General features: G+C 38.9%; 1 protein-coding gene across 1 annotated transcript; it reads right to left on the bottom strand.

Moving 5' to 3' along the window:
• Window positions 1-1,488: 1,488 nt before the first annotated feature.
• Window positions 1,489-21,403, bottom strand: LOC140235298 (uncharacterized). The gene is made up of 13 exons (XM_072315325.1): window positions 21,396-21,403; window positions 20,346-20,806; window positions 19,327-19,493; window positions 18,509-18,676; window positions 17,018-17,206; window positions 16,268-16,390; window positions 15,447-15,516; window positions 12,497-12,678; window positions 11,729-11,835; window positions 10,898-11,031; window positions 7,797-9,183; window positions 2,358-2,486; window positions 1,489-1,756 (listed from the first exon to the last, which is right to left on the bottom strand). The coding sequence occupies exons 1-13, from the start codon at window positions 21,401-21,403 to the stop codon at window positions 1,489-1,491; spliced, it is 3,393 nt and encodes a 1,130-aa protein (XP_072171426.1).
• Window positions 21,404-27,135: the final 5,732 nt, after the last annotated feature.

The following is a 27,135-nucleotide window of genomic DNA, read 5'->3' as shown; positions in this document are numbered from 1 at the left end:
TCAAAGTGATTTTGCACATCTCATCTCTTTACACAGTAAACCCTACATTACTTTACATCTTATAAGTTAACAAATCAAGTAAGTCGACACATTGAAAAAGCAATGATTTTCTTTTCCTTTTTCTTTCAGTATGTTACTGATATTCACATTAAAGCCCACAGGTTTTCTCCGGTCCACTGTATGTCAACTTATACAAGACTTGGTGTATTTCTCTGTTATTGCACCCTGATGTACTGAAAAATCTGATATAACATGAAAACATGTAATTGTCTTGTGGTTTTTAGGTCCTTGTGGTAGCAAAGTTCACCCAGTACAACTTGAAAATTTAAACACAGATTTTGATGAAACAGGTCTCCTGTGGTAAAAGAAACAGGCAATTAGTTTCTCATGTGGATATCTTGATCATGGTCTAGATCCAGGATCTTTTTGAAAGATGCACATACAGTTCTGGCATTAGTGACCCTATGACCCTGGTGAAGGTTTGCACTCTTCCAGTGCTTCTAGATTACATTGTTACCGAGTTGTATGTAAAATAAAATTATTTTTGATACCATAATTGATAGCTCTGATGAGATAACATAAAATTTCTCCACAGATAAAGATATAATCTCAATATTCTATAAGTAAATATGATCTAAATCAAACAAGAATGTAACAATCATTATGTGAACACACTTCACAAAGAAGGGTTACAAAAAATTCAAAAATAATAAACATGAAATATGCTATACCTTGTAGACACTTTCAAATCACATAAACAGACCATCACTTGGAGAAAACAGTACATTTCTGATCTATGTGAACTACAAATATCATGACATTACCATTTGGTATTTTGTGTAATCCATACATTCTCCCTCTGGCTATTTGGTGATATCATTCTTTGGTGCTCAAAATCATAACTCAACTCGTGTAGAGGAAAAGGATTTCAATGAAATCAAATTTGACGACATGCTGTGTAGTCAGTACAAAATTCATAACATCAGATTCTGCTCCATGATGCCTAAGTAAGCATATTAAAAATGTTTTGTTTCATCTTGTTTTGTTTATTTAATTTTCAACAAAGAGTGACAATATACAAACACATTGTCACTCTTGTGGTAACCAGTATCTCATCTATGGGATTATGCCTCTAAATTGGCAGAAATGGCAAGCACATATTATCTCACTTATAAATTATACCTTACAAAATTCAACACACTTCCTTGCTCCTCACTGACTAAACCAAGGCAAGGTGAAAGATAAATTAGTTTTTCTTTTATAGAAAGCTATAGTATTACTATTAGCATACCCAAGTATATACATGTACTTTTGCACGACCTTATACAATTATGGTATTATGTTGTGATGTGACGGTATGACTCAGGTTAATAAAGGCAAACTTTGCAGCATGAAATGAGAATAATTAAAGGCATACATTCCAACTACACATCACAGAGTGTGACATGATCCAAAACGCACTGATCATTATATAAATGAGTTATGGTGTCACTGCACATAAGCAGATGCCATGAGGTTCTGCCTGGGCGCCTTCCCCTTACGTGGCCCAGTGCCAGTGGGACTCTGTCCCAAGTCCATCCCCTGGGCCCCCCTCTGAGACCCCACTCCCCTACCCACTGGCTCTGACCAGTGGCGAAGGCGTTGCAGTATGGGAGACCGTCCTCCGATCAGGGGGCTGGGATGGCGGGATGGTGATGGCGTCTGAGTTGTGCCGGAGTTGGAGCCGGGCCGTTTCATCAGGACTGGAGTGCGCCATCTATTGAAATGACATTTGAATGGTGAACATTTTGAAGCAAGCATTCCACAAAGTATCTTTCTGAGGCAAATAATATCTCAACAGTCTTATGTTGTGATTACTTTGTGACTATCAACTGTCTGCTGTATTTTTGTTTTTCTTTGTGCTTCTACATAACCAGACAAATTTGTATTTCAAAGCTAACACAAACTTTGAAATTTGGACAGAAGGTAGGTAAGATATAATTTGTTTCCATTTTTACATACTCTTAAATTTTCAGAGTTATTTGCCAAGATCATCTTAACTGATACTGCATCACTCACATGCCTTCTTTGGCAGGTCACCTCATGACTGGTGTGCTTTTCGAATACACTAGACTTAACTTTCATTTGGCATTGGGTTTACAAGATTTTGCAGGGTAAGATGGTGGCAGGTTGTATGTACAAGTCATTATTGGTGTTAGTTAAATTTGATCAGAGGTGTGTTTCTTTCTTTTTTTCATCACATCAACATGCTTGCAAATCCTTCTTTCTTTGTCTTTTTTCCTTTATCATACAGGAACACTGTCATTCAACAGAGAAAGTGGTTCAGTCAGAGGAAGCCGAGTACTTCCATTACTCACCGCTGCCTCCTCTCTTCTGGAATGCCTTCCACTGCCTGCTTCCATCTCTTCAAGTAGGGAAAGTTGTCCAAGATGGTCACTCCTTCAATGGCCCTCAATACGTGAAGGTCCAGCTTACTAGGGGTTTCACTGAAGAAAAACACAGAAGCAAAGAACTAATCATGATTCTAGGTTAGATGACACAAAGAAATCAAAACATTCTCTTGTATTTTTTCTTCATTCTTTTTTTTTTTAACTTAACCCTAATCCCAACAGGTTTTTTTGAGGGACTTGAGACCACTGGGGGGGGCCGGCCTTCAGATCTCAGTCATGGATTGCGCGATCCTCGCGAAAATTTGCACTAAGGTAGAGGCCAATGTAATCTAAACGACTGTATAGTCAGATTTTTCCATTTTAATTTATGTATTTTATATTAATCAGGGCTGCACACTAACCCATTTTTTCTGCCGGTCCAACCTGTCTCTGTCGGACCGGTAAATGCCCCGTTGTAACATTTTTTACCGGTCTGAACAGAAAATTTACCGGTCAACAACGACAACCTAAAAATAAACTTATTTTCTTGTTTTTTATGGACGTACCCCCCCCCTACCCATGTACATTTTACAGATTAATTTTTTTTTTTAACTTGCATTATCTATTACACAAAAAATAAAAAAAAATATAGGAAAAACTAGAATGTTTGTTTGTGAATTACAGTGTAAAATGATAATGAACAAAATTAGATTGTGTCAAATGCGTTTGTGACTTTTTCTAAACATCGGCGCACGAACTTGCTGCGTAACCTGCTCTTGGTGGTCAGTTGGATTGCGACAATTTAATGAATTATTTTAGCTGTGAAATTTTCTGATGTACGCGCTCCAAGGAGTTCTTTATTTTTCTCCCGATAATCTATTCGCATTTGTGCATGCGTTCTTGAAAGGCACACGACATGCAGGGCCGAATTTGCAATCCTTTTTGCGCCCATTTCCACCTCAAATATTAGCGGGATTGTGACGATTTCATAAATTACTTCGGCTGTAATCTTTTACGATAACGCGCCAAAATGGGTTGAAAATGTGTCCTTCATTTTTTCCCGATAAACTCTTCGAATTTCGTAAGTGCGTTCTTAAAGATGCACCACATGGCCGAATTCATGATACTTTTTGCGCCTATTTCCACCTCAAATATTAGCGGGATTGTGACGATTTCATAAATTACTTCGGTTGTAATATTTTCTGATGCAAGCGCCAAAAGAGGTTGAAAATGTGTCCATTATTTTTTCCCGATAAACTCTTCGAATTTCGTAAGTGCGTTCTTAAAAAGATGCACCACATGGCCGAATTCATGATACTTTTTGCGCCTATTTCCACCTCAAATATTAGCGGGATTGTGACGATTTCATAAATTACTTCGGCTGTAATATTTTCTGATGCAAGCGCCAAAAGAGGTTGAAAATGTGTCCTTTATTTTTTCCCGATAAACTCTTCGAATTTCGTAAGTGCGTTCTTAAAAAGATGCACCACATGGCCGAATTCATGATACTTTTTGCGCCTATTTCTACCTCATATAATCAGCGGGATTGTGACGATTTCATAAATAACTTCGGCTGTAATCTTTTATGATAACGGGCCAAAATTGGTTGAAGATGTGTCCTTTATTTTTTCCCGATAAACTCTAATTCGAATTTCGTAAGTGCGTTCTTAAAAAGATGCACCGCATGGCCGAATTCATGATACTTTTTGCGCCTATTTCCACCTCAAATATTAGCAGGATTGTGACGATTTCATAAATTACTTCGGCTGTAATATTTTCTGATGCAAGTGCCAAAAGAGGTTGAAAATGTGTCCTTTATTTTTTCCCGATAAACTCTTCAAATTTCGTAAGTGCGTTCTTTGATGCACCACATGGCCGAATTCATGATACTTTTTCCGCCTATTTCTACCTCAAATAATCAGCGGGATTGTGACGATTTCATAAATTACTTCGGCTGTAATCTTTTATGATGCACGCGCCAAAATGGGTTGAAAATGTGTCCTTTACTTTTTCCCGATAGACTCTTCGAATTTCGTAAGTGCGTTCTTAAAGATGTTCCACACAGCTGAATTCATGATACTTTTTGCGCCTATTTCTACCTCAAATATCAGCGGAATTGTGGCGATTTCATGAATTACTTCGGATGTAACTTTTTGTGATGCACGCACCGGCTAGAATGGTTGAAAATGCGATCTTTATTTTTCTCCCCATAATCTCTTCGCATTCCGTACATGCGTTCTTGAAAGGTATACGACACGGCGGAATTCACGATCCTTTTTGCGCCTATTTCTACCTCAAATATCAGCGGGATTGCGATGATTTTATGAATAACTTCGGCTGTAATCTTTTATGATATCGCGCCAAAATGGGTTGAAAATGTGTCCTTTATTTTCCCGGATAAACTCTTCGCATTTCGTAAATGCGTTCTTAAAAGATATACGACACGGCCAAAAATCATGATTCTTTTTGCGCCTATTGTTTCCTCAAACTTCAACGGGATTGCGATGATTTCATGAATTATTATTCGGCTGTAATCTTTATGATGCACGGGCCAAAAGGGGTTGAAAATGTGTCCTTTTTTTTTTTCCTCCCAGTAATCTCTTCGCATTTCGTACTTGCGTATACGACACGGCCGAATTCACGATCCTTTTATCGCCTATTTCTACATTGAATATCAACCGAATTGTGGCAATTTCATGAATTACTTCAGATGTAATCTTTTGTGATGCGCGCACCAACTAATAGAATGGTTGAAAATGCGTTCTTTATTTTTCTCCCCATAATCTCTTCGCATTCCGTACATGCGTTCTTGAAAGGTATACGACACAGCCGAATTCACGATCCTTTTTGCGCCTATTTCTACCTCAAACATCAGCGGGATTGCGATGATTACATGTATAACTTCGGATGCAATCTTTTACGATACACACGCCAAAAGGGGTTGAAAATGTGTCCTGTATTTTTCACCCAATAATCACTTCGCATTGCGTACATGCCTATACGTCACGGCCGAATTCACGATCCTTTTAGCGCCTATTTCTACATCAAATATCAGCGGGATTGCGATATGTCATTAATCATTTCGGCTGTTATCTTTTGTGATACATTCACCAGAAGGGTTGAAAATACGTTCTTTATTTTTCTCCCGATAATTTCTTCGCATTTGTGCATGCGTTTTCAAAATTATACATTGCATGCAGGGCCGAATTTGATATTCTTTTTGCGCCTATTATTGTTTACTCAAATTCCAATGGGATTGCCAAATTTTTATGAATTACTATTCGGCTGTAATCTATATGATGCAATTGCCAAAAGGGGTGAAAATGTGTCCTTTATTTTTCTCCCGCTAATCTTTTCCCATTTCGTACATGCGTTCTTAAAAGGTATACGACACGGCCGAATTCACGATCCTTTTTGCGCCTATTTCTACCTGCAAATATCAGCGGGATTGTGGCGATTTCATGAATGACTTCGGATGTAATCTTTTGTAATGCACGCACCAGAAGGGTAAAAATGTGTTTTTTATTTTTCTCCCGACAATCTCGTCGCATTTGTGCATGCGTTTTTGATGAACAACACGGCATGCAGGACTGAATTCAAGATCCTTTTTGCGCCTATTATTTCCTCAAATTTCAACGGGATTGCGTTGATTTCATGAATTGTTATTCGGCTGTAATCTTTTATGATGCACTCACCAAACTGTTTCCTTTATTTTTTTTTTCTCCTCTATAATCTCTTCGCATTTCGTACATCATAAGCTTCTGAAAGATACGACGCGGCCGGTCGAATTCATGATCCTTTTTGGGACGATTTCTACCTCAAATATGTAAGCGGGACTGCCATGATTTCATGATTTTTTTTTTTCTCCCTAGTATTATCTCTTCACATTTTGTGCATGCGTTCTTAAAAAGTTCACGGAAGGGCCGATTTCTTGATCCTTTTTTGCGCCTATCTTCATTATGAGACCATTCTGAGCGAATGAAAATATTCATTTGTGAAATGACTGTGTAAAATGAAAATAAACGCAATCAGATCCATTTACTGTATCGCTGAAAGTCGAATGTGTTTTTACTTTTTCTAAAAATCGACACTAGTATATTAGTTCTAACATAACTGCCACGCTGCAGCGAAGCCGGGATCGGATCGATCTTGCGTTAAAAATCATGAGTAAACTGACCCAGAAATGCGTGCGCTTCTATCAATGCTTCTTGTCTGGCATGACCGCCGATCGCAAGCAATCGAAAAGCAGTTACACTGTATACATGCTTTGCATGTATTGCATTGCATGCAGTGCGTGAGCAGCGCCAAATGCGCAAGCTAGCGCGACTCCGATAACTGGTCGACTGCTAGTGCTCAAAACTAATCCCGTTTACTGTACAAATTGCACTGGTAGACATAAACGAAAACTTGCGTAAAACTTGTTGAACAGTGCGATATCTTGCATTCTGTTTCTCCCTGATCGGGGCTGCTCTTTTTCTTTCTACTGAACCCACCAATGTTTTTTTTTTTTTTTTTTTTTTTTTTTTTTTTTTTTTTTTTTTACTGGTCATGTCGGACCGGTAACTTGTGGATTTCCTGAAAAGTTACCGGTCCGACAGTGACTTTTACCGGTCTTTGACCGTCGGACCGGCGCTAGTGTGCAGCCCTGTATTAATTAATTTATGCTAATTTATGCAAAAATATTTTTTTGCCTATAAATCAGAAAATAAAGCTCCATGACTTCTAATTTTTGGTGAACATATTCTTTTTAATTCCTTGACAATAAAATTGAAACAAAAATTCGGTTTCATAATTATTTCTTATGTATTTTATTGTTTATTGAATTTCTTATGTATTTCGTTGTTTTTTTACTTTTTGTTTTCGTTATTTTTTTTCGTCAAAATTTGTCACGGAAACTTTTTAAAGCATAATCAGGCTAAAATAAATCATTATCAGCCATTGAAAGTAAAAACATTTATTTTTATATGAATTAATTGCAAAAACACAATTTACATTGGATTTGTACACAAAATCATGTTTTTGAGCAATTTTTGGGTAGACAAATTTTTTTCAAAGGGGCATGGCTTCAAAACGGTTTGCCCGGGAGCGACAAATTTGGTCTCAAAAGTTGCGCAATACTTGAAAGAAAAAAGTCATAAAATGTCGCGGCGAGAGCATCACGCGTTGCAGAATAATCACACGAAACATCGAAGGGGGGGGGGGGGCCAAAATGGCCCCGCCAGTGGGAATAGGGTTAAAATACTCCATGACCCTTTCAAAAGATTATTGCAGTGGAAACAGTAATGATCTTTATTACTTTACCTACCATAGCTAGATTATACTTCCTATGCAAAATAGTCAACAACATATCTTTGTACACAATGAGACATGTTTGCATGCAAACCATGAAGAATTAGACATATTTTCTATCATGCTTTAAACACTCACCCATTAATGAAGACAGGAGAAGACTCCTTTCCAGTTGGCGATGGGGTCGCTGCAATCCTTTGACCAACAGGAGTGTGGAAGAAAGCACCACCTCTTGTAGTGTCTTCAGGAGTCTTTGGCTGGGACACTCTGGTGTCTTCTTCAGAAACACTCTTATCTGTCTGGTTCGATGTATTCTCGCCAGCCGACACAACATTCGTCCTCGCTGAATCTGAAGCCGAGTTTGTAATGACTGGATCTGTGATGACATGCCGAGTCTCACCGGCTGTTTGCTGGTTAGTTTTGGTCATCAACTCTTCTTGTGGCAATGATGACCCCACTTCCTCACACTGATAACATCCTGTATTCACACGATGCGGCTCAGCATCTGCAGATGATGATGAGACAGAAGAAGGTGGCACATCCTTGTGGAGTAATGGATTATCCTTTCTCAAATCTGTAGAGTGGTCTTCCCCTGAAACATGGCATGTTGATGCTTGTTCTGATTCCTTGGATTTTTCACTTGAGGCATGGTCATCCTTTGCCTCCACTGATGTTCCATGTCTGACATTTGAGGCATCTGTTGACCTAGTCTTTGGTGTTCCAGCATCTGATCCCGCATCATCACCCTGCCCACCTCTCTCCTCCTCAGCAGCGGCTTCCTGTGAGGTGCTACCTCCTGTCTGAGCAGTGGCAGCTTCTGAAGCATCCCTCGAGGACCTGCTGGTATTGTCACTGTTCTCTGGAGAGCCATATCCTCTCAAGGTGCTGAATAGTCTTGACATCATGCTTGTCACTAATTGCACTGGGCTAAAGAGACTGCTTCCAATGGTGGAATTCCTTGCCCCTTGGTCTCTCTCAGGGGTTACTGCACTACTGTCTGTGGAGACTGGAGGAGAGTTTAGTGCTTGGTCCTTCACTTCGTCCTCACCTGACGGAGTTACTCTGCCCTCATTCTCAGAGTGATGAGTTCTTGTTTCATGGGATGACGCTGGAGGAATTTCTCTACTCTGGCCAGTATTTGTCTCACCTTGGTCAATGCTTCCCTTCAGATTAGACTGCGTTGGATTGTTGATTTCACCGACCTCATCTTTCTCTCTTGCAGTACAAGCATCACCCCCTATCCCTGGGTCTCTACTGTCTTCTCCCTCACCTTTCAGATGGATTCCTTGTGGTTGGCCGACCAGACTCCCCCTAGTGCTATCACCTTGACCATAGTCTCTTCCAACAACCTCTGCATCTCCACCCTCAGGTTTGCTCCCTGACCTTTCTGTTACTCCACCTGCCCCACTTTCATGTTTTGGAGGGCTGGAGGTGCTGAACTCACTGGCCAAATTTTTCATGATGCTGACTGCCAGTGGTGGACTCTCCTTGGTGATGCTGGTCTTGATCTCATCAGGGGAAATTTCTGCAGTGAATGATTGAATGAGTGAAATAGGCAAAATGGGTCAATTACAGCTAAAATTTGCGGGAAAAAAAAGTGTTGCAGACAGAATGTGGTGAACTAAACTCACACTCACGGCCTAATACACTGGACCCAAGATGGCAAAATACAGAGGGAAAGCCAAAAAAACACCTGAAAGCAAACAGCTGAGACAGAATTAAGGAATCTGGGGCTCACATGGGAAAGCATGAAGCAGCTGGCTCAGAACAGGGGGGCATTTCATGAAGCATTTTGGTCGGATATTTTTCTGACAAACTGTTACAAGCTACTGAAATCCTTTTATCTGATTGGCTGAGAGCAAATTTGTCCGACAAGTTTGTCGGACAAAATGCTTCATGAAATGCCCCCCTGATCGAAGCAGAAAGCCTTTGTTGCTGCTCTACATACCAGGAAGCATAGCGGGCAGTAAAAGCAAGAAAAAGTCTTTACAAGTATTGTTGTTTTGCAGTATCTGTTTAATTTCATATATCACAATCGTCAGCACCAAACACACTATTTGTATTCTGCTACATCGTTTTTAACCACTTTTCTCCCTATCAGGACCTGCCTCTTATGAAATCTTAGCAAGTACATGAGGCCACTTCCGACAGTGTCCATCCAAGTAATACCTTTGTTTGCCACTGATTGGTGTCCATTGGCTTTACCTTGGAGAACGAAATGTTCAATGTTTCACACAGTTCAGCCAGCGATCAAGTTCCCCCTAGATCGCAATCACGGGCGATCAGTGATCGCATACGCGATATGTCGCAATCAATTGATTGTATGCGAGCATACAGTCAATTGATTTTGCGACATATCGCGTATGCGATCACTGATCGCCCGTGATCGCGATCTAGGGGGAACTTGATCGCTGGCTGAACTGTATATCATCAACTATGAGTAGAGCTCACTTTGGTGGGCATGGCAAAGACATTACATAATCAAACTGTTAACACTTGCACACTTATCAGAGCACAGCCAGAGGTATATTATGTTTTTTAACCCATTGAGGATGAGTCCCGAGCATACTTGGGCAAGTGTCTGTGGGAAATGCGTGTTTTAGCAAAATCAGTCCATTCTCAACGGGTTAAGTTCATAGCTAATTATAAGGTCTTCTTTCATATTAAGATGGCACCCGGTATCAAGTTAGCATACCCTTGTAGATTGATTTCACTGAGAGGTAATCCATATTGAATATGGTCATCTCAAAAAGAATTTCTCATGTAGATACTTTCATTTACGTAATCATACATGACATACCACATCTTGCTTACAATTTACAGTGAGAAATGTTTCACAGAAATTTGTCCTTACATCTTATAATAAGCACAAAGATTAGATTACCACCCTAGACATTTGCGCATGACCAAAGCTAGTTAACCAAGATATTGCTGCAATACTTCACATCGGAGAAAGAAACATAAAGCCCACCCTAACGGTTTGGGCCTAACTTGGTAGTCTGTAGTGTGCATGATCTTAAATAACTGTTACAAATACTGATTCATACTTTGTGTGTCCTTATAGAGTCAAACATTTACTCCCAACATTTTTCAAAAATATTTCTTGCAGTTATCAAAAGCCATTTTTCCACAAAGGGAGACAGTTGTTCTCTCTACCAAGACATCAAGATCTCATTGATATATAAGTCCAGATAGTAAATCAGTGCATGCACTTGTAAAAAGATATGAAGTGTCGGTACCAATCATGTTCTTGTATTTGTCTTTAAGATGTTGCTCCAGCATCTCTAGGCCTTCAGCTGAAGCCAAGTCCACAAAGTCATCGAGAAAGAGCCAGTACTCCAGCCAAGGAACCTTGCGGGTGTGGGCCAGATCTCTGGAAGTATGGAAGACACTTTCATTGACAGTTAGTGTGTCTCAGCAAACTCAAAAACTTGTGACACAAGCAACATCTTGATGTCTCTTTGTTGTTACTCGCCATAATTGCACTCTCTCCACAAAAACATCTAGTCTTCATTATTGCACTATGCCTTCCTGAAGGCAATTGAATTATAAATAATACCACAAAGAAAAGGGCAAGAGCTGAGACATCAGGAATTTTGTTCTGACTTTACTATCATACCACTGCCATGGCCTTCCACTCAGTTGGTAGTGTTGCTGCCCAGTAAGTAGATGGTTATGGGTTCAAATGCCAGGCTGAATCCTTCTGTTTCATTTGGTCTATTACCACACGGATCACACATGTGACCTTACTTACTTTACAAGGAGTTGCAGGTAATGAAACACCTAAGACTGCACATTCTCTCTCAAAATGAAAAAACAAAATCTCTTTTCATGTAATTCACATTATTTGGCAATTTGTTGGAGGGCATCTGTTATGACCAGTGAGGAAAGGAAAAGGAACAAGTACCAAGAAGGGCCTTACAAATTAAATCTTCATTACACACTCCCCATCATTTCATATTAGCTGATTACACATCTTTACAATGCCTATTTGGTTTGAAGAGATAATGCCAAAGTGGCATACAAAGGTTTATGTGATGATGAGTTTGTGCTGAATGCAAATGTCTCACCTTCCCAGCCTCTCTATCCCCTTCTCACTGTCTCCTCTCCTGACAGCTGCTGCTCTCTTCTTGCTGGATGAAGGTGGTGTCTTCCAGTCTCTGTGAAAGTCTGCAGCCTGTCACCATGGATACCATATTAAAATTATCATCATCATGATCAACGTCATCACAAAACATCGATATCATCATCACATCATTGCCATCAACATTGTTATCCTCACCATCATTGTAATCAACATTATCACCATCACCATCATTATCATCATCACCATCATCATTATCATCATTATCATCATCATCACCATCAACATGATTATATCAAATATCAAATCATCACTCTGATTGTGCTGATGATGATGATGAAGATGACTGCAATTGTCGTTGCCATCATTACAACACGAGTTACTATTCTCAATTTTAATCATAATCATCATCATCATCACTAAGAAAGAAATATATCACTGCCATAATACTTTCACTACTTTCCCTATTGCTATCATAATTGTTTTAACTGCCATCGTCTTACACTGTGCAATCTTAATTCTTGTATGTACATAATAATTGCTATCCTGCATCTGATATCGAAGCACAATGCTGCAGCATTTCATCTCAGATGCCTTTAAGTGTGCCCAGGGTTGCTTTTGATTGGAAGAAATGAATCAAAATGACTGTGGTGTGTACAACTGTGTATTAAGTCGTAATAAACACATAACTTCCTTGGGAAAAGAGCACTTCATGTACACTGCAGTGCCTTCTATCCAAGATTTGCATGCTTACTTCAGATGGTGACATGGGTCCTGCTAGCGCCCTCAGGAACAGACTGGCCTCAATGGGGCTACCTTTGACCTGCTGTGACAGGACAGCTGATTGGCTTTCTAGCACGTCAGGTGACCAAGGTTCACCGACCACGGCAGGTACAGAGTCATCCTCGGCTCGCCACACAGGAACATAAAAGTGATCTGGACATTTAGAAGGGGGTGGGAGGTATCTTAAAGTGTATCTGTACACAGAAATTTAGTTTTCTGACATTGTAGGTTATTGTACTGGTAACATTCTGGTGAAATATTAGAGTGCAAAGTTACTCACCTACAGAGATATAGCAATGTACAAAGAGACATAGAGCAACCTCTAAAATGCCAAAAATTATGTGCGCCTTGATCTACGAGTAGTCGTCTGGCGTTATCGACTGCATTTGATTGCGTAGTTCAATAATTTTCTGTACGATCAGTGTACTACGATGCTTTCAAAACACGTAAACGCACACAAATGTCCACATACACAGCTAGGTTGGTGCTGCCTCACCACAACGGGCCACTGACCAGGCAGCCGTGGAAGCATCTACTCATGCGGATGCATACGGCTCAATGAGGCGATACCAATATACAGTATTCGATATAGCTGTGTGAAGACGGAGGTAAATGAAGGAAACGTGCACACACCGATGGTCTACGCACGGCTATTTTCAAATCTGGCTACTATTGCAGCGCGCACTAGTGCGTGCTGATTTATTAAAATTAATATTTCACAATTTTGGGCATTTTTTGTGATGGGATAGAATTTTCTCTAGAGTTCTTAGGACATATTATATACCTCATTTCTAGAATCTTCTCATCTGATTGGTTAAAAGGGGAGTCATGAAAATAACTGTGCCCTATTTTTGAGTTACTGTGACCGGGGCCCGGGCACAGTTAGTAAATAGGTTTTAGAGACAGTCGCGACCCCGTACACGTAGATCGCTCATATGTACGCACCAATGATACGACCGCCGCGCATTCAATCAGCGTGCTGTAAAAGAGACTAGCGGACTGGTTTGGAGACAAATCGCAACCCCGTAGTACACGTAACAACGTACACTGTACACATCACTGTACGCACCAGTGATACGACCGCCGCGCTCTCGATCAGCATTGATTACGAGTGCTGTAAAAGAGACTAGAATCTATATTTTCGGTATCTATATTTCGGAATCTATATTTTCGGTATATAAAACAAATAATAACTGCTTGACATTCGGGTCACAGTTAAAATTATGGGCCCTCGGTGATGTGAAAACCGTAACCATGCCCTCAGCTTCGCTTCGGGCATAGTTACGGTTTTCACATCACCTTGGGCCCATAATTTTAACTGTGCCCTCATAAGCAGTCATTATTTGTATACTCTCACACCTCTCAAATTCAAATTTGAGGGGAGAGATTCCCTTTGCTTTGATCAACTTGAGCGAAGACCAAATGCTGACCTCTACCAACAAACAAGAGACCCGGGGGGGGGGGGGGGGGGGGGGGTCTCACGCTCACCTGAGTATCGCAAGTTCACGTTCAACGTGTCCTCGCAGACTCTTACCTGAGAACATTGGAAACTTGGGGCGGGGGGAAGGGGCAGCTTTGCAAGCTGGAGACATGGCAACCATTTGCATATTCCATCGCACGGTAAATATACCTGCCAAGTGCACTGTACTTTATAGAATGTTGGACTATGCAGTTTTGAAAAAAAATCAAAGCTCTATCACTTCTGATTGTAGAGAAGAATATTATTGAAAAATTGCTTAATTTAGGTTTGGGCCCCCTGGGGCCCCCAAGAAAAGCATGGTGCCCATTCCAACACTTTGAGATCCTATCCCCCTAGGAATGCTACTTGCCAAGTTTGGTGAAAATCCATTATGTCGTTTTCAACAAGAAGAAGAAAGTGTACAATTAAGGTCCACATTTAGATCTCTCACCACCCCCTTCCCCTGGGTTCCAAAGGGGCACCCCTGATTCTGCCATGAACAAACTTGAAACTACAGTCATCAATGTACTACTTCATAGTATTAACTAGGCTCTATCACTTCTGGTTCTAGAGAAGAAGGTTTTTTCAGATTCCTTAATTTTGGGGGCCCCCAGGTGGGGCATGGTACCCATTTGAACAAAACGAGATCCTCTCTCCATAGGGATGCTACCTGCCAAGTTTGATGAAAATTGGACATGGGATTCTCAAGAAGATGAAAGTGTAAAAAGTTTACGCATGACGGACAACGGACGACGCACAACAGATGACGCACATTGTACGAAGAACAATCGCAATAGCTCATTTGAGCCTTTGGCTCAGGTTAGCTAAAAATGGCTATCGTCGACAACTGCAATTAGAATTGCTGAACTTTCGACAATGGTTTGAAGACGAAAAAAACTTGCCGCTCAGTCAAGACACTAAAGTGCAGCTGTGAAAATATTGAGCTGATAAGAACCATTCACCAATTGGTTGGTTGCTGGGCACAGAAACCTTTGTAAAAGTTGTCACAGACAGTAGAAAAGACAGTGATTAGTCTTTGCTTCTGTCTGACCAGGACTTTCAGAAACTTGTAATTGCCACAATGTTAAAATATTCATACACATACAGGCACATTAAATATCTGCTTTCATGAAAACATTAACAAAGTGGAGCAATATTTTTATGATCTTTTGTCATGTTCAAAACAATGACACTGACTCTTACAGTATCTTGACATAAACATGGAATGTAGCTTTAACAGGATAAAGTTAACACACAGGAAGAGTCCAAAGGACAGAAATAGCAAGTTATCCATAAAAGGAAGAAAGACATACTGCACAACACAAGATTTTGTGCATGACAGGAATATCACCTGGTACTCATATCACTCTTATTACTCATATATACAATGTAATTACAATCATTTTCACTATTACCATCATTACCTGTAAATGTACATTTATATTTCTCTTTAAACACTTACCATCCAAGAGTTCAGTGATTTTTGACTTGACACTTTCTCTATCATCTCCTTTGTACCTCGCGCATATAATCTGTGTATTTCATGATACAACAAAGAACATGTTCATGTGCATAAAATTCCAAAGAATACATCTCACATCATCTTAATGACACTATCATCTGTATTTGCTGACCACAGATTAAGTGAAAATTTACTGCATAAAACTGGATTGCCAATTCCAAGCCTTGAATGACACTGCATAACAGTTCACAGCCTTGTCTAATACATTTGCATCTTTGGATGATTATAATCATATGTCCTCCCACAGCCAGCACACTGTGGGATGTTCTCCCATGAAGAGAATGATTGAACACATGGAATATCATACCATATGATCGAAAAATTTTAGTTTTCATCTTCATCTTGGGACCTATAATTTCCATAAGTAGCATCTCAAACCCTTCATATAATCTATTTAGAGTACTGCAAAACCAGAAATGTTCATGGGCATTTTAATATCACAAATTTCACAAGAACCAACATTTGAGAAATTACAGTGCATGCGGAAGTTCTTGTCTACACTATAATGCATTGAATGCCAGTGGCAATTTGCACAAATTTCATGCCATGAAAATATCTTATTTTACAGTAGGCCTAATCCTTCCCATAACAGTTGACATATGATTAGTGAGTCTATGGCAGTACATCATTAAACTTGTAGAACTTTATATCCATCACAAGAAAAGCAAAATTTTCAGACCTAATCTCAGATTTTGGACCACAGTGCTCAAAAAAGGGAGGTATATTTCAGCAAGTACTTGCATGAGCAACCATTTCAATACCTCGTATGCCGTCTGACCGTACTTGTTGGCCACTCTCTTGTTGCATGTAGGGTGTTCCAGGAGCAGCTGTACACATTCCACGTAGCCAAATTTGCTGGCAAAGTGGAGTGGTGTCTCTGAATTCTACGAGGAAAAATTGACAGTAAATGCACATCATGCCTCTTCCTGTTATTACTTTATAAACACCAAAGACCAGGGTCATGATAAAACACAAAGCTTTCCAAATCAAGAAACTAGCAATAATTGTAATTACTGCAGTGAAATGGCATAGCAGCAGACTGCACAACTTTATTTGTATTGACATGACCATTCTTACAAGTTAATGCCATACATAATGTTGTAAATTGGGGAGGAGAGATCTTGAGAAATCAGTGCTACAAAATTTGAGGGATTGCTAATATGCACACAAATCTGACCAAATGCAGACTCTACAGAAATCCTTTCTTCTGATTGGCTGCAGCCCTGAAGTTCAAATTGGGTATTTTCTTTTTTCTGTGAAATCTACTTTCACATCCATTCAGGCTACTGGCATCAACTATGAAGCAAAAATGACTGCATTGGAAACAAGCTAATAATTTTGATTTTACATCATCTTACTCCATATATGCATACATACATAAATACATACATACATACATACAGCATATATAACAAAATGAATAAGGTGATGTGTAAACAATGTCTACGAGTACAAATCCATCTAACATTAGAATACATGTCATCATTCTGCCTCAACACACAAATACTTACCCCCTTCTCTGGGGAGTTTAGGTACAGGTGTGTGACAAAGTTCCACCTGCTAGCGATGGCTTCTTGTGTGTCGTTTGGGTAGAGCAAAGCGGCAAGTTCAGGATTAGCCAAGGTGTCCAGAATGAGACTCAGCATTTCTGGAAGATTCTTGATGGTTGCAACATGCAAAGCATTGTACTTGCAACCATCCTGCGCAAGACAACAGAAGTGTTTATCAGGTATTAAATATTTTGGTGTTTTTTTTCCTTCATTATATCTTTAAAACTAGAAATGTCGCTACGGCGACTGGTGTATGCCTCCGCCATAATGCATGGTTCTCCTAATAGGTCTATAGTACAATGTCTTTACAATGTGTGATGAACGTTTCACACAATTGGCAAAATATCAAAACGACAGGTTTGCCACAAATGTGCTGAATGTTCACTTTCCTAGAGCTAGGTTTAATTGGATGAATGATTCAAACGTCAGAGTTCAGGTATTTGGGGGAACTGATGATTTTTACTTGACTTTTGACCCTTTTATAAGTTTATGCATTGAGTAATTTTCAAGGTATTGAGATAGTATAATATAAGTAATATACAAGTAATAATAAGTATAATTTCAGTATCAAATGGTAAAATAGTATTATCTAAACCTGGCCTTTGACCTTTGACCTCACAGTTCCAAAGAGAATCACTGTTAGGTAGAACATGCATAAATATGTAAGTTTCATGATAATACCTTGAGTTACTTTTGAGATATGGAGGAAGAAGTGCAATTTAGCACTTTCACTTGACCTTTTGACCTTTGACCTTTTGGCAAGAAACTTCCCACAGAATATATATTGGGTTATACATGCATACATCAAGTTGAAAAAAAAATCCTTCAGGCATTGCATAAATATAAGGAAAGCAGTGATATTTTGAGGAGTTGACCTTGACCTTTGACCCCTTGACCTTTGACCCATGACCCCCAACTTCCCTAGATAATCACTGCCCATCGGTACATGCATATATACTAATTCCAGGAAGATACCTTGAACCATTTGCGAGATATGGAGAAAAACATGAAATTTCAACCTTTTTTTTCACAAAATAACCTGTGACCTTTGACCTTTGACCCCGTGACCCTAAAATTCAAACAAAGTATTATCCCCCCAGGATATACCCTCATACCAAGTTTGATGCAAAACCACCTCACGGTTCTTGAGATATCGACAAAAACAAAACGGGACGGACGTACGGACGGATGTACGGACGTACGGACGGACGGACGACCCGAAAACAAATAATCAGCAAACAAACCAAACAAATTGAAATAATTATCTACATGATCATACAGAGCAGTAAAGAAACATACACATAAGCATCACAAACTCTAAATCCATAGTGGTAACACAGCAGTCTGGAATGGAATCATACATATCAATTCTTTTAGTTGTATTCACATGGTCGTCTACGTAAGTCTTTGGTAAGGGATGGAAAATGTCACATGCCACTTAGTGGAACTTACATGGAGGAATGTAGGTGTGTCCACAGAGGTGACTAAGAAACGTGGATTGGACCAAACAAGTTCTTTGAACTTCTCTGCATTCTGCTTCTCAATGACGAACCTCAGGCCATTCAACTGCTGTGGTTTTGGGGTACGGTAGCTATTTGCCCTTTCACTGGCTGCTTGGGTCTAACATGACACCAGAATAAAAATAAAAACAAAGCAATACAGCATAATTATAGCACAAAGCCTCAACTTACTGCCACTTACTTTGTTGCACTGCACAAGTATCAATCAATCATTTTGTCAATCATGTTATTAAGCTGGGTCACGTTTCAAACAAGTATTGAAAAAAAAAAGTTTTTCAAAAACAAGTATTGAAAAAAAAAAGTTTTTCCTTAGTGATGATGATACTATTTTTTGTTTTTAATTTTTATTGTTTTTTCATAAACTGCAACAGTACATAAAATATGCACAAATGAAGCAAAATAATGTCATAAAAACAATGACAATATAATTAATGATAACAAATATTTTCATATATAAAACCTTTCAAGCCCATTATGATGCTCAAAGCATTTAACAAAATAAAACATAAATTGCTCAACCAACATATCGTGGTGCAAAAATACACAGTAATCCCAAATGTAAAGTGTGACTCAGATGTTTCATCAATCACATTAATCCTGAATAAATTGGTTAATTGTTCTTTCAACCTGGTTGCAAAAAAATACTGAACAATACATCACCTTTTTTTTTTTGGACATTACAATCGTATAACACCAGGACAAATGTAAATCCTGCTGTTGCAAACAGAACAATAGAAAATACATTTTTACCTCCTTGCTAGGCTGATCAATTTTCTTCTTTGGGGTAGTCAGATTCGTCTGAAGTTTGGCAAAGTTCTGTGCTGCTTCCAGGCTTTTGAAGGGCTTGAATCTTACCTCAGCATTCTCTTTCATCAGTTTCCGAACCTCTTTTTCGTTCTGGATAATTCTGGTTGTTGCTAAGGATGAAACAAAAAATGGCACTTAATCCACAAAATTTAGCAATGCATTTGTAAGGGTAAACTCTAAACATGTCTAGAGGTATGTGCTAAGAATCAAACATAAAAGCAAATGTTAATCTCCACAGTTTTCAACATTTTTTTATGAAGTACGGTACCCGGAAAAAAACAAACAAACAAACCTGTATGCACTTCATAGCATTTACTAGAAAATAATGGCACATTTAGATATACATTCTATACATTTCAACAATTAAGTAGGCCTCTCAAAGTTCCTATTCAGATATCTTGGAAATGAAAGGTATTTTGGTATGGCTCATTTATGTCTGTGCAAGTTTCATAATTAATGAAATGGGTGACCTGATATTTATTCTTGTGCAAATTCTGAACACTTAATTTGAAATCTTGACTAAGGTGACATTCATTTGATTTTTACAAGAGAAGGAACTTTTATCCTTATGACTAATGAAGGCCGAGATTCTAAAGTGTCAAGTCATCGACTTAGCTGGACTTCAATCCAATAAACATAACAGAGCAAGTCAAAACCAATCATGAGAGAGGAGAGTAAGCTAATTGTTCTCAGATAATAATTGCAATCCATCTTCTGTCTGTAATGAATCAGGACCATTACAAGTATGTCTTGATCTTGGCAAATTTGTTCACCTACACGTATTTAAGAGATTGACTGAGAAGAAGTTGAAAATACACATACAGTATGTCTCTTTGTACAATTTGAGCATACTGTTTGTATTGGATGATTCTGATATTCAAACAACCCTTAATATCTCCCAGCCCTGTGTGAAAGAAGACTCTATTGCTACCATTATCTGTGCTTTAAATGCTTGGGATTACCTGACCGTTCAGCACCACCATTTTCCTGTCCTTCTTCTCCGGGAATGCAAACCACATAGTAGGTACCCCCGGGAACCGACGACGCGGCTGGCGCACTCCTACTTTGCACCTGCTCCTTTTCGCATGGCTGCACACTCGGGCTACCCTCCCCAGTACTCCGCCCTCCAGCATTCTTCCTGGACTCATCTCTCACCTCCGTATTTTCTTGATCAGCATCAGCACCTTCCTTGCTGTCTACACCACCCTCACATCCTCCCCTCTCTTTCAGGATATGCCCTGCGAGTCTCTTCTCGAAAAATTTTCTGGTCGATTTCGAGATGCCCCCGAAAGAAAGACCAGCCGACTTGAGCTCCTTGCAAAGGTCGGAATCTGAGAGTGAAGACAACTCTCTTTGAATTGCCTCTGCCTCCATGACTGAAGGACTAGATCTTGTCTTCTCAAAGCCGTTTTCCAGATGATTTCTACAGGATAGAAAAACATTGGGAAAATTCACACTTTTAATGAATAAACATAAACCACAGATTTTTGCGGCAATGGGAAATCAAGGTATCCAAAAATTTCACACGGGTCGTCCAAATAATGCTCACCAAAATACACGTGTGAATGATTTCAGATGTCCTGGTTTTTATGTAAATAATCATCACTTTCAATGATTTGTATTTGTTTGATTTCTACAGAGCAGGTCTATGTTTTAATCAAAGTAGTATTGTGATGCATTTGCAATAAATCCCACAATCTGAGTCACAAATGCAGGATGGATGTTTATCATTCAGTAACCACAAACTGTTGGTAAAGTTTTGATATATTTCTGTGATAAATGGTTACATATGATTATATTACTGTAAATTGCATTATAATATAAATGAATACATGTAGTACTGTTTTATGGTACTACTCTTAGTGTAATAATTACCAATAGGCATACAATTCTGAATCTCATTCGGAAGTTTGTCTGTTTTAGGTTTCAATTCAGTTTTGAACCTTGCTATGAAACCTCCCTCTTTCTCTCTCTCTCTCTTCCCCAATTACACACTAGGTCTTACAACTTACACAGGCATTATGTGCATTACATACAATGAGCAAAATGAGTTCTAGGCATCTGATTTCAGTACTGGATTTAGTTTGATTTTATTTGGGTTTTTTTGTATGTTTTCAGAAGTACATGTATAATCAAGCAACGATTTACACCGGAATGTATATACATGTGTGGTGGTACATGGCATAGTCATTATTTTTAAAGGTCAATTTCATTGTGCAATATTTAAGATTTATATTTCCCCTTTTTTTTACCCTAGATACATCTTTTATTTTTTGTAGAACAATATTCTCATACTGATGTAAATGTCTGCAAGTCAGCCTGCGGGCTACTTTGCATGCTACCCAACAAAAATATCTTTCATTTTTAATATTCATTCACATAATGGCGTTTTTCTATGCACATTACATTTTCATTTTGCAGCCCATGCAAATTACCTCCGTCTCTCTCCCTCCCCGGCCCTTGGTGGCAAACAAGCTAGATATACTGTAAACAAGCCCCGCACCACAGCACATAAAGAACAACGTTTTGTCCATTGGTAACCACACCGGCGACCCCAACTCCAAGGCACACGAACATGTTGGGGTGATATGCGCACATCAACAATCGTTAGAACAGTGATCTTGGTGTCCTAGTGTAATGCAGACCCCGGATTCCTAGGGTGACGTGGACCCGGTGTCCTAGGACCCCAGATACACTGACCCCAACTCCTTGAATAATTACAGGGTTTTTGTTTTAGGCACATAATGCATAGATCTGTTGACTAAAGGGACAATCAAATCTATAGAGGGCTAACCAGAGGTCTGTGTTGTGCTGGGCTGAGACCTTTATTGGCCGAGATTGACTGCATCTATTTTCGAAAGTAATATATTCAGAAGAAAGTCTAGTGCCCTCTGCAGACAAGATGAGAACATCAAGCATGCAGTCACGGAGAGCATGTAAGAGGAGAGAGATGGGGAAAGAGTAGAGAAGAAGAGTGATAGAGATTAGAAGAAGAGATATTTGCCTTTTTTTTATTTAATTTTTTTTCTTTTAGTACAACCCCCCCCCCAAAAAAAAAAAAAAAAAAAATACCACGCCCCATTTTTTACTCAACCCCCATCAAAACATTGCCCTCTTTTAGAATGTTAAACTAGAGCTGGGGGTACATATATATCTGACTCTTTCCGGGACTGCTTGTCTGACGCCAAGCACGGCATCTGGTTAGGCTGAGCTAACGGTTACGGTTAGTGTATAGTTGGACCTACTATTCATCAAGCACTTTTTTAGTAAATACCTTGTATCTTAGAAAATATCCTTCAGTTTCATCTTAATTTCATTCCACTTGAGGCAGAAAATACTGCAGATTCATATCCAGGGCTCAGATTGTTGACTCGTAATGCAGGCCGTATGCGCCGAATTATCGGCGACAAACACAAGTGATATTTTGTTACTGTACACCAGCGCAAGCTCATCATTTTAATCAACCGCCCGTTTTCCCATTGAAAAGCATGTAAATCCAGCGAATGGGCACATACGTGTTAACAATAATTATGTGTATAACTATTACTACTACTAATGACGATTTTCTTCAATTTGTTTTTTTTCCTGTTTCCTGAGGTTATTTACCTGTAAAATTTATCTCCCTAATTTCTCTTGATTTGTATTCATGTTCGAATGTTCTAGTGTATTGCACCCCGTCCAACGCGTACTTTTGATTTATACGTGAGAAAGACATTGCACAAGGGTGGTCAATCTAAAAATAGGTGGTGAATGAGTAGTAGACTTGGTAATACTATACCTAACCCCGGGGCGCTCCTTGTACACAGTTACTGTAAAACACGATATATTCGCGGCATGAATTTTTCGCGAATTGGAGCTGACAGCCTTTTTTGCGGCATGAAATTTTCGCGAACTGCCACTGGCATTCAATGCATATAGTGTAGACAAGAACTTTCGCGTGCATTTTAATTTCGCGAATCTTGGCGCTCGCGAAATTCACAAAATTATAATGCACGCAAACATTCCTCGTTTTACAGTATACTATGGGAGTGCCCCCTAGTTGAAAGAGTGCTGTCACTGAACGTTGGAAGTCAATCCCAAATTTTTGTGGCTCTATAAGTTACGTATTTCACCAGCAAAAGGCTTACTTTCATACTCTACATAAGTCTTTTATCTAATTCATACTTGCCGTTCACTTGCACACTTTGAAACTGATCCTACGGTCTTGATGACATTTTTCTACGACTGTACGAGTCCATCTCCATTCTCCCCATTCATCCCTTTGTTTTTCGAAATAACCTTTGCAAAGGCATATAGCGCATTGGCGACATGAAAATGCATGAAAGGCGCAATGTTTTTCGCCTTTGGACAAGGCCCTTTCGCTCTCACGCTGTCGCACTCGGGTGGGATATCGCTTCTTCATTCATCCAGAAAGCAACGCAATACAGCGAGAAGGCCTTGTGAAAAGGCTACATTGCACTCCACAGTCTCTGGTTAGCTCATGCACACAGATTTCAAATCTGTTGAACGGAGCAGTTGTCATTCTCACAGATTCCTCTTGACAGGATCATTTGAAGTCTCCGATATTTACAGAAAGGGACTACTGTAGGAGCAAAACGTATCCAAGCAAATGTTATCAACAACTGGACCAAATCTATAAGTAATTTATTTAAATTGAAGAAATTTTAATCATGGTACATAAGTTGGAATTTACCCACGAATCTACCCTCTAGCTCTACCGTGACTAAATATCCTTCCCTACACAGCCCGAACGCTTTGCGTTCGGGCTGTGTTTCGCAGTTTTTATACCCAGCTCAAGAACACTGTTCAACACTCGCACAGCTGAAAATGCCTTTCAGTTTCACAGACACCCACGCCACAGGCTTCACACTCTCACAGAATCAATGGAGCATCAATTAAACTTTATAGTTTCTAGATCTAGTTGTGTTCTAGATTTAGGCCTAGATCTACCATTTAAACACGGATAGTGATAAAGTAGTCACTGAAGAAAAAAAAAAATTACCGGTACATAAAAAGATAAGCCACCTGCTCAGTTAATGGAAACGACAACACTCCACAGAATTGCAACAACATCACTGCACTGGTCATCACAACGTCAACGAGGCAACCTTGGCGACGACCACGCGACGCAATACGAGAGCGCAGAAGATATTCTTTATGTGCACTTCCATTACAACTTTGTGTGCATAATCATTCAACCTACTCAACTCAAGCCCAACTCAACTCTTTACCCAATCTCTTTGTGTTACTACGTGTATTGCATATTCATCACAACGTAAAACTTACCGTGCTACATGAATTCAACGTGATTTCGACACACAGATTCCTTGCGACATGTATTCATGAAATGTAGATGGAGTCTAGCCAATATTTACCTCCTATTGCGTAGATCGATGACTTCATTCCTCCATTTACAATACGCGCTACTCGGGGATTTCCAAACGGCGATTTGTTTTGTTGTCGTATTTTCGCCCTCTACGTTGTCCAGCACCACAGGCGGGTGCTTCGATAATTTTTGTTTCTCTCTCCCTTGCTCTCCCATGTATTTTTGTCATTTTACATCTCTCCTCACACTCATTCTCCCATAAAAGACAACAGAAAACATTGCAACGACACAACATTCTCTTATCAGTTTTAAGATGAGTCAATTGCTACCATTTTGTTTTACATAATTATATCAAAGAATTTGAATTAAATGGTCTGTATCTCATCTACAATATTTTAATGCAGTCATTAATTTTGTATATTAAATGGGTTAGTCAAATACCGGTTAGTGATTGGCTAAACAGCCACAGTCACGTAATGGAGGCACATTGGTTATGTTCGCTCATGGGCAGAAAATTTTTTAATGTTCTCCCATGGGAAAACATTTTCGCGTAACAAATGACAAACGATATCAAACGATTGACCACACAATCACAGTTTTCACGCAATCGATAGGATAAATTTGCCTATTCCATACAATGTGAAAAAGCAGATGACCGATTATTGTAATACGTACGAAAGCGTAATAATTTACTAACCCATATGATATAACAGATGATGACTTTTGTTGTCGGGAACATATACCAAACGTTCCACCATCAGGGTTTGAAATGCTATTGAGGGCGGCTATAAGTCCCTCGACTTCGTCTCGGGACTTATAACCTCCCTCAATAGCATTTTAAACCCTTCGGGTGGAACATTCGGTATGTTCCCTCCCACGCCAGCCATCATCTATAATGTTCACGATACTTACAGTAGTTCTGTGATACTGTATCATTTTCATTTCTGTGATATTGCAAACCATAAATTAAAAAGTCTGCTATATTTATGACTGAACAATAAATTATGTACAAATGTTCCTGCTGACTTTGTTACAGAAGGCTTTATAACCAGTCTACATCTCCCATAAATGGTTTGAACACATATTTCAATATATGTATCTTTATACATTTTTTTTTGTATTACACAGTGTATATTGTCTGCTTGTTCTTACAAATGTATCGTAAAAAGGTGATATCTGAAATAAAATTGAACTGAATATTGAATTCTAATCATAGCTTCGTTCAAATGTATATTTATATGATTATACACTAGGCGTAAATGAGACAAGTTTTTTGTGCCAAGGATATGTCCATTCTTCTAGTCAAAGTGGATGTGATAGTTATGGTAAGGAGAATGCTATTTATATTATATATTTCATCCAGCAATTCATATATTTTACTTTGTTTCATCATGAACATTTATGTGCACTTTGCTTGTTTGTTTGTTTGATCAAAGCTATTTTGATGTATTTCGTTTTCATTCATTTGCTGTTAAATGTCACAATTCGGCATTTGGCTGCGATAACGTTGTTAATAAGCATTTCAATCAATCAATCCACACTGCAAAAAGTCCGGTGATAAATAGTGAACACCGAGCTGGTGTTAAATTTTCGGTGCTCATTTATGGTGTTAGATTAACACCTACGGGTGTCATTTCCAAATTTTAAACTGTTTTTTGAAGAGTTTCTTAGTAACTGCACTTCTTGTTGATTTTTGATTTAAACAAGACGATCAAGAATTTTACATTAAAATACTAGATTTTTGAAAAAATGTGAAAATAAATTTACACCAAAGTAACACCAGCTGGTGTGGTCTCTTATTGAAGCTGGACGGGTGTTAAACCATTGATATTAACACCAACAAATATCAAATCAACACCATGTGGTGTCATTTTTGAATTAACACCAGTACAGTGTCAAAATAACACCAGGTACAGTGTCAAATTAACACCACGAAGTGTCAGGTGAACACTTTTCAACACCATCACAGTGCATTTTAACACCTGTGGGTGTGGTCCTTTATTGAAGTTTGATCGGTGTTAGATTTAACACCCGTGGTGTTAAATCTAACACCGATGTTTTTACAGTGCATCAATCAATCCATCAAACACACCCGTGAAATTTAAGGAGTATCAAACAATCCATTTAAAAGTTGAAAATTTTCGAGGTTTCGATGCCGCCATTATTGACACGGATGAGAACAGTTTGTTACCTCACTGCAGGGCAACGATATACAGAAAATATAGAAAATACAAAAAATATACTACATAATTCCACAAAACTGTATTTATATGGAAAGTAGGTATACACATTGCCTCAACTTATTAGGCCTACTGACATTAGTATTGAAGGGTAATGATATGTTGTTGTTTAAAAAAAAAAAAAAGAAAGAGAGAAAAAATGGAGCCCTATACAAATAATTTGTCCCAGACAATATTACCATAAAA

Source organism: Diadema setosum, chromosome 11, assembly GCF_964275005.1.
Source record: "Diadema setosum chromosome 11, eeDiaSeto1, whole genome shotgun sequence".
In the NCBI taxonomy this organism is placed as follows: domain Eukaryota; kingdom Metazoa; phylum Echinodermata; class Echinoidea; order Diadematoida; family Diadematidae; genus Diadema; species Diadema setosum.
Note: the sequence above shows the minus strand (reverse complement) of the source record. Positions and strands in the feature narration are given on the sequence as shown.

Bases quoted from the DNA above. Each gene is read 5' to 3' on its own strand.
- LOC140235298 (XM_072315325.1), bottom strand. The intron at 15,517-16,267 runs GTATTGAAATGG...TGAAATACACAG, and splicing joins ACGGTCAGACGGCATACGAG to ATTATATGCGCGAGGTACAA. The intron at 11,032-11,728 runs GTGAGACATTTG...CCATACTTCCAG, and splicing joins GGGATAGAGAGGCTGGGAAG to AGATCTGGCCCACACCCGCA.